The following is a 9,664-nucleotide window of genomic DNA, read 5'->3' as shown; positions in this document are numbered from 1 at the left end:
TGGAATTAACTATTTCCCCTATCATGAAATGGACGTATCTTATGCTATATAACTAGCGGTTGTTAACAGAATCAGTCTGTTGTTGTTTCGCTGCAGCTGCGTAAAGTAGTGGCCGGGTAAGGGTGATAGAGTAGTAAGGACGCTTGAATAAGCAGAATCGCAATGAACATAGAAGGCTACTATAGAGCTGGATAAGCCGTATTGTATATGTAGTGTCAAATGGTCGACCACCGTAGCTTTGGCATTGGAAATAAAGGCTGAATAAGGCTGTACTCTTGTGTCAAAGTGTGCTGGAGACACCGGTTGATTAGAGACTTCTAGTCAAAACCCTTGGTCAGGCCAGTTGTCCGGGAGACATTGATTAAAGATTAGGGTAGGAAGTCCAGGGTATTTTTGTCTTTTAATTTTCTCCTAATTAGTTGTGCGAATCATAGTTAAATTTATTTATGTGCATTGATTTTGTTTTTACTTATTTTTTGATTATCATCATCATCATTTATTGTCTATGTAAGTGTACAGTAAAACTTGTATATAAGAATATAAGAAAATCTTGGTTATATGGAATTTATATCTTTTCCCAACCCTCATATCATAACCCATTCTTGTATGGATGTAAAGAATTTCATTGATTAATACCCCAGTACTACCTTATTAGCAAGTTTTTACTGTATATACATGTACGTACTTCATATGGTAATTCAAAAATGTATGCGAATGACCTCGTGCTACAATTTTACTAAACCCTCCTAAATCAAAACCAATTAAAACACAAGACAATTGTTTAAAATGTGGGTAGTTATAAAAAGAACATTTGATGAAATACATAGTTTCATGTTCAGGCTGAATTTATCTTGCATTAATTTATGTCTGTAAGTATCCACTTTCATCTATCTCTAATACATTAAATATCTTCTTTTTTTCAAAAATCAAAATAGACACATGTAAAATAGGTATTACTCTTTTTCTTATTTTCTAATATATACTCATTCACTACTCCACCGCATGGTATGTATGTTATATGGAACCTTTTAATACTGTTATTTATTCCCTGGTTTAATTTTCTGATATGAATTCAACATAGTGATTTATTTTTCGTGTATTTTGTTTTCGTATATCATCCATCCATTGAATGACGATCTCCAAATGGAAAGACTGTAGAGATTTCCAAGGTGGCTTTCAGTAGGATGAGTACGGACAAACACCACATCACCTTGATTGACCTCTACCACCACGACTCCTGTTGTAGTTCTAACAGCTGTTGCGCCCTCGCCCGATGTGAACATGGCCCCAACAGCATTAGAGTTGACAAGGATCTGGGAATAAATATAGCCTCCCACATAACAGTAAAGGTTCCATGTAAACACATACACGTCATGCTGTGGAGCTGTGAATATTCCGGAATGTGGATTATAGTGATTGCCAAGATTTGTCACTATTCTGTCAAATTTAATTGTGTGGTCTTTTGATATATCTGTTTCGTGTGTAGACACATATGCAGAGAATGCTACACCGTCTGCAAATGGAGGCTTTGTTGTGTGGACACCTGAAAGATGATTTTAAATCTAGTTATCTATCAACTATATTTTATCATGACGTACACAATGTAGGTCAAATGCAGCATTTAAAACTCTTGCGAGAATTTTCTATCATATGAGACACAATCAAATGTACTGGTGAAGAGTTTCATATTTTTATATTCTCCCTCACTATGTTCGTCCGAATATAAAACAATTATATTCTAAGTATGATAGTAATGAAAAGAACTCATATGTTAGGAATGGTACTCGCTATAACCTTTTATTTTGCATTGCCTTATATAATTATAATATTGATTCAGTCTATTATAAATAAATTTTTCATTTATCAATACATTCAGAACCGTAAAATACATAAAATATCAAATACATAATGTTTATCTCATTTTTAAATATACGTGTATATAGCGAGACTCGATAATCGAACATGAATGAGTGAGGATATATATAGTATGTGATCACGTGATAAGTATGGAATACAACGAATTTAATTTTATAGACATTAACTTGCCACTCAGGGCCATTGAGCATTGAGGGTTATCATCGTGCCTACGCCTACCAAAGCACGTGGCCTACTTTTATAAGGTCATATTCGAAAGACCCTTGATTTTTTTCTTCTAATGTCAGTCGCTTTGCGAAGGAATACTCACTACCAATGTAAAACGTCTAATTAAGGTTTGAAGCTGCGCCGAGAAAGATAACCTCCGACCCCCGACCCCACCCCCGATCACGAAGCGAACACCCTACTACTAGGCTTTCGCTATTGGTGCATTTATATAGAGGCATGTATACTAATTTGTTTTGGAGAACCTGAAACGAATTTTTGTGTGTTATGAAACCTGAAACAGTTCTAAATAATTTTATTGTGGGGCGTATAATAATTGTAAAAAGCAGGGATGTCAATAAATAAAGAGTATGGATAGATCAACTAATCGGAAACGTTTACCTATACTATTAAACTAATATTTAAAAGCTCTAGTATACAATTCTCACCTGTCAAAAGACGTTTTTCTATAGATAGATCTTGTTTCTTGTTTATGGATGGATTTGTTTTTTGAAAACTAGGTTGGATGTTAATCTCTGTCCTTGAAAAATTCCGTTGTGCTTTCACAAATACTTCGCCCCTTGTCCTTGAACTTTCGAAAGGAACTTGAACCTTGTTATCTTTCGACAAGGTTGGTTTCGTCGACGTCTTTATATTTTTTTCAAAAATTGTGTTTATATGGTTTTTCTTTTCAGATACGTCACAATTATTTAATTCCATAGCTGTGATTTTCACAATTAGTTCCCGATTTGTAGACTCTACTTCCGAGACTCTGGCCTTCATTTTATCCATTTGTATGTCAGAGTCATGTAGCATTTTCTCAAGAAGTGCAATTCTTCGTTCCATTTTTTGCTTTTCTTTTCCGAGCTGCATTTCAAAAAAAAATTCTATTCCGCTTCCTACTTTGTCCTCTGCATCTTTCTTGTCTCCCATCCTCAACTTGAGGCTGTCCAGAAGATTTTCTATGTGATCAAGTCTTTCCTCGCATGTTTTCGCCGACGATGTTTTAACCAGAAAAATTAGGAATAGCACTCTAAATACCATTCCGAATCTATCTAAATCTGTTATCACAAGAAAGTGCTATATTTGTGAAATAATGATAGATAAAGGTATAATTCTGAATAGTGCATTTGTAATACAGTATAAGTCCTCTTTGTGTTAAAAAGTATTCAATAGAGACCCACAGTCATTTCTCAATCATTATAAATGACTATACGGATTTTCCTTTTCTACATGACAATATACATGAAATTCATTTACTTCTACTGAATTGTCATTCACTGTCTATTGAGTATTAGATTGTAATGAAATTTTATGGATCTTTCTTAGTATAATGCTAGATTTATAGACAGTGACACCTCACACCAGATTTACTTACAAAGAAACTTCGAAAGATCTGGACGACAGAGAAGTTGCCATCATGCTAAGAGACTGATTGTAAAGTTGCCAAGGAAGGCAGATTTAATGGATTGCAGCAACTGGAGGAGCATTACATGTACATGTATGTTGTTATCTGTCATCAGCAAAGTTCTAGGTTCTGAACAAAAGTTCTAGTAAGTTCAATCATAGTAAATCACCTATAAAGGAAGGAGCCAGCAGGATTTAAGAGAGACAGATCCTGTTTTGATCGAATGTATTTACCTAAGAGAAATAGTGGAGCAGAGCAACGAATGGAACTTCGTTTTGTATGTCAACTTGACCTCACAAAGGCCTCATCGCCGTCATAAGGACGCTATATGTTGATTTCTCTGACCAGCTATAGAGATTTCCAATATGGGTGTTAGTAGGATGAGTGCGAACAAACAACACATCACCTTGATTGACCTCTACCACCACGACTCCTGTTGTACTTCTAATATTTGTTACGCCCTGGCCTATTGTGAGCATGGCAGCAACAACATTAGAATTAACGATAATCTGTGAATAAATGTAGCCACCTGAATGACAATAAAGGTTCCATGTAAACACATACACACCATGATGTGGAGCAGTGAATATTCCGGAATGTGGATTATAATGATTGCCAACATTTGTCACTATTCTGTCGAACTTAATTGTGTGGTCTTTTGATATATCTGTCTCTAATGTAGACACGTAGGCAGAAATGCCGAATCCGAATGGAGGGTTTGTTGTCTTGACCGATTTTTTACATCTAATTTCGTCGGCCGACCAATTTTGTTTCCGTCGGGCCAAGTTATATTTTTTTCTGAGTCGATGGCCGATTCTTCCAATTAAAGCAGTCATTGAATAGTCCATCGCCCAACCTTCGATCATCATCCGATTATCGACAGACAGTTTGCTAAGTCGGTCGGTCAACATTTAGAAATTGGGTTTCCGTAAAAGTCGGCCGACGGTGAAAATCAAACTGCGGCTCAGCGAACGATAATCGAGGGACGTTTTGACAATTTATAAATATTTCAACTTTTAAAGGCATCGTTGTTCCTAGGAATTAATGTGACTACTCTGTGTCACTCGATACTAGTGTCGGCTCAGCGAACGATAATCGAGGGACGTTTTGACAATTTATAAATATTTCAACTTTTAAAGGCATCGTTGTTCCTAGGAATTAATGTGACTACTCTGTGTCACTCGATACTAGTGTCGGTGTCGGCCAATCCTGTTTTTTTCAGCCGACGATACGAAAAAAATTTGGTCGCCCGACCTTCGGCTTAAATGTGACTTAGGCAGTAAAGAAATTACAAGACTTTATCTACCTGGGAAGCAACATCAGCGCTGAGATAGACGTTCTGCCCGCATATCAAAAGCCGGGGGGGGGGATTCGCATCTCGAGAAAGATGTGGAAACCATTAAAAGTTAGCATCAACACCAAGTTAATGGTGTTCTAGAAGTCCTTCTGTATTATGCAGAATCATTGAAGCTGATTGAAGTAATCAATAGCATAGATGTCTTCCAGATTATAATGTCTTTGAAGGAATTGCGTATCTTTTAGCCAAGAACCATCACTAATGAAGAACTACTTGAAGATAGGAGAACAAACATAAAACAAGAAGAGAGGAGATGGAGGTACATAGGCCATAGGCCATGAATTTCTTTGACTCTTCTCCAAATAGTTGAATTCCATTCTGATATAAATTTTAAACAATTTAAAAAAAATCTTTCACGTGTTTGAGAATTATGGCATTGATATCATCATCTTTGCCAACCATTATGATGCAGTGAAGACACTTAAACTCTGAAAGTCTTGAAGGCTTTTTTGGCTCAAGAACCATTTAAAACTTTTTTTCCCTTATCAGAGTAAATACATTCTTTATGTACAATTTAAGTAGTGAAATCAATTTTGAAAGCCAATAAACATTTCAACGAAAACACTGAAACCCCTTCTTACTAAATACATACATGTATTTACTAGTTAATAAATGACAGTGTGCTTGTTTAGCTAGTGATAGATACAATTTTCTGACACTGCAAAAAGTATTTAAGTGACATAAATTTAAAAAAAAATACCATTATAATGACTTGTAGGACTGGCATTGATCGTTACACTGCAAATAAGGTTGAGTCATTCAACTAATTTTTTGGGGAAAGAAAATGGTTCGCTAGGAGTGTAGAAAGGGGATTGACAAAGTATATACTTGTATTTGTTGAAAAAGATACCTAAAGGGTCTTTCTGGGTCTGTTTATCAATTTAGGGTTCGTCACATCTTCATTCACATTAAGTTTGGACGTTTTACTGACTCGAGTTAATAAATAGATTATACAAAACTATACAAAACAGCTTTTCCACCATCAACTCCCCAATTTATTTAGCAATATTTAAAATCATCTGCAAATGGTGATAATGTCCCTCAACTCGTTCGGTACGCGATAGTATGTTTTGTTACCATTAATTATGCTACTGACAAATACTAGTAAGTTGATGTCATAGGACTATCTATCGTCTCGTCCAAAGTCAGCAAATTTGCAAATGTATGATCATTAAAATTGTTTGCAAATATCACCTTTATTTCATTTTGCATTGAATTTTGCTTGACGTATGACATTGTTTAATACTTATTTTGACTATGGATTATTTTATTAATCTGTTCGATATAGTACGGACAAACACCACGTCACCTAGACTGACCTCTACCACCACGACTCCTGTTGTACTTCTAACGTTTGAAGCACCCTTGCCTTCTGAGAGCATGGTCCCAACAGCATTCGAGTTGACAATAATCTGAGAACATATATAGCCACCCCATTTACAATAAAGGTTCCATGTAAACACATACACAGCATGATGTGGAGCAGTGAATATTCCGGAATGTGGATTATAGTGATTGCCAACATTTGTCACTATTCTGTCGAACTTAATTGTGTGGTCTTTTGTTATATCGGTCTCGAATGTAGACACATAGGCAGAGAATGCTACACTGTGTGCGAATAGAGGCGTTGCTGTCTGGACATCTGAAAGGTGATGAAAAATGAAGTTTTCTGGAAACCTGGTGCTAAATGCAGCATTCAAAGCACACATCTATATGAATGCTATGAATGAACCTAAAAGGCTTAAAAGGGATCTTTACGCTCAGCGAAGATATATCACTCAAGTTGTGCTATGTAAAACTGAACCAGTTCTGATTGATTATTGTTGTTTTACGCTGAGTCAGCAATATACCAGTCATATTTCGGTGGTTCAAAATGCTGAAACAGTCACTCTATCACGAATTAGGTTAATAAGTCAGATGCAGTTCCTGAAGTTTGCGTCAAATGAAACATCCAAAAAATGTTCAAATTGTTTAAGTATAGTTTCGATGCGAAAAGTCAGGAACTCGCCGAAGTCTATGGACGGAGAAGGATGCATGGATAGACGGACAAATAGATTCCAGTATTTCTTGCAACAATTTAGTTGCAGAGAATATACTACATCGTGAAGGAAAAGTCAGAATGCCAATGCACAAAATATTATACTAAAGACAATCAAAGCCTGTGGATAGATCGCATGATTGTAAACGTTATTTGAAATCAAGATAAAACTAGAAGATCTGGTAGTACAGTTCTCACCTGTCAAAAGACGTTTCTCATTAGATGAATTATGTGTCTTCTTCATGAATTGATTTGTTTTATGAGAGGACTTGAGATTGATTTGTTGGTTTTTTGGTCTCATTCATTGTAAAATTCTGTTGTGTCTTCAAGAATTTTTCGTCCTTTGTGATAGAACTTGGTGAAGAGATTTGAACCGGATTTTCTTTTAACAAAACTGTTGGACCTGTAGAGGTCTTGATATTTTTGCCAAACTTTGCGTTTATATCTCTTTTCTTCTCAGATATTATTTCAGAATAATATAGCACTTCCTCAAGTTGTACAACTTTTCTTTCCAAGCCTTACCTTTCTTTTTCGAGCTGCGTTTCAAAAATTTTCTGTATTCGACTTTTTATTTTGTTCTCTGTATGGTTTTTGTCTTATATTCTCAACTTGAGCATCTCAAGATGATTTTTTGAACAAGTCTTTCCTAGCATGTTTCTGCAAAAAAAAAAAAAAAAAAAAAAATTGAACCTGAAAACCTAAAAATTAATTACGAATCTGTCTAAATTTTTCATCAGAAGAAAGGCAGCAATAGATTTCTCTTGCAGTGACATGCAACCAAATCAAAGGTCTTTTCCTAATAATGGATTGGTAATAACAGTATGAGTACGAAGTCCTAAATATATGCAACCTTAACTCTTAACCTATATTAATATAAAGATCAGTATTGTAGGAAATAAAGGGAGCGCATTACTTTCTTCAAACATTACAGAGTGACTATGAATTATTTATATGACAATCTACATGAAATTCGTTTGATTCCACTGAATGTTCTTTTCTCCATAAATGAAATTGCCATAAAATTATGTAGATAATGATCTTTCTCAGTAAAGAGCTAGATTGCAAGACAGAGTCATTTTCCCCCTCAAACCCCAAGTATGACCTAAAAGTGTAGCAGTAATGTTCTGGTCAAGTTTTAATTAAAAATGTGAGCAATTTGAATAAAAATATTTGTTAGAGTAATGAAAATTTGAAAATAGAGAGAGAGTAAACACTTCAATCCTTTATCAGCTCTCATGGACGATCTTCAAAAAACAAACAAACAAGCTATTTATTTATTTTTGTTGTTGTTGTTGTTGTTCGAAAGTTTAAGCTGTGATTTTCAGTATGAAGATGAAGATGAAGTTTATTTAATAAAAATTCTAAATTAATCAGACTTTCTCCCAGACATTCTTTTTGGTAATAATAATGAATTTTAAATTAGGCATTATTGTAATCATCTATTTAAGACTTCACTCCGAATCTGAATGATAACCACTTCGGTCAGATGTACCTGGAGCCATCATATCTCTACCATTCTTTTGATTCACTACTATCTTATATAAAAAAAAAACAGGAAGGTCTTCATCACATTCGCACCAAACTTCACACTGTCCTTTTGAAAGTTTTAAATAGTCTATTTGAAAAAAGTTATGGGAAGTCCATATTTGGATTCTTCGACACCAGAATACCATCTCGGATCTGTGATTATGGATATTGCAAATCATAGGCTTTTTAGACCGCCACGTTCTTACGGAACACAATACTGCTAAAACAACCCGTTTGTTCTTTAAATTTCAATTTGCCAACAAAGGATTTGACGCAGTTAATTTAAGTAATATTCTTAATCACAATCTTTTATCCCACCATATTTCAAGTTGAAGTCCACACCTTATATTTCTTACAAATATACATCGACTATTGCTTTTAAAACTTTTTAATTACAAAAACTCAACAGTTCCTTGCAGAACTTTTCTTTCGTCAACTTTCCTTAATTACATGTAGCAATATACGATTATCACCTGCAGGAGTTTATGTCTGCCAGTTGATTTGATACGCAAGAGCATGCTCTACGTATACGAACGATTTCTAAGATTAGTCAAGCTATTGGCAGATAAGTTGAAGAAACAAGCATATCAACGGTCTCGTGTAGGCCATCTTTCGAAAAATGTTTGTATTACCCTCTCTCGCCTGACAGGCTAAAAATGGCCGGACTATTAACTCTTTTTAACCTCCAGGAAAGTTAACGATTTTTTTTATTCCGAAATTTTCTCATCCTGTCAACAAGTATTTTAATTTTATTAATACCTTTGATTTTAATATACTTTGAACATTAAGCATTGATGCTGAAATTTTCTGAGAAAGAATTCTTTTTTTTTCACCTGCCTACCTACCCAATTTTTTTAACCCTGAGTCGGGTGAGGGCAAACAAACATTATTGTAAAGATGACCATAAATCCAACATTTTGCAAGCTATATGGTCCATACAATGAAATTAGAGGTCTGTGTTTGCTCTACTCAAAATTTTTATTGTTTCAATAGACTTTTGAGCTTGGCAATTGTTCATTATCTTCATATTTCATTTAGTTTTAGACTAGCTTCAATGTGATTTATATCTCGACTTTTGTCAGATGGAAATACTGAATCCACCAAGTTTTGCTGAAAATCTATCTTCCAATATAAAACACAACAAAATAAAGGATGCAATTTTATTAGGAAAAGTAAATAACAACAAAAAGTGATTTTCAAACATGCAGGTAGTTGTAACGAAAAAAAATATGATACTATTGAAGTAACCCTAAAT

General features: G+C 34.7%; 1 protein-coding gene across 1 annotated transcript; it reads right to left on the bottom strand.

The window, feature by feature from the left end:
- Nucleotides 1-1,085: 1,085 nt before the first annotated feature.
- LOC133175252 (complement C1q subcomponent subunit B-like) lies at nt 1,086-7,183 on the bottom strand. Its single transcript, XM_061310354.1, has 2 exons — nt 7,081-7,183; nt 1,086-1,543 (listed from the first exon to the last, which is right to left on the bottom strand). Exons 1-2 carry the CDS (start codon nt 7,181-7,183, stop codon nt 1,086-1,088), a joined length of 561 nt encoding a protein of 186 aa, XP_061166338.1.
- Nucleotides 7,184-9,664: the final 2,481 nt, after the last annotated feature.

The sequence above is a fragment of the Saccostrea echinata genome, unplaced genomic scaffold, assembly GCF_033153115.1.
Source record: "Saccostrea echinata isolate AGI-Se365-2 ecotype Australia unplaced genomic scaffold, CSIRO_AGI_Sech_v1 ptg000062l, whole genome shotgun sequence".
NCBI lineage: Eukaryota > Metazoa > Mollusca > Bivalvia > Ostreida > Ostreidae > Saccostrea > Saccostrea echinata.
The sequence above is the reverse complement of the archived record's forward strand: the minus strand, read 5'-3'. Positions and strand labels throughout refer to the sequence as shown.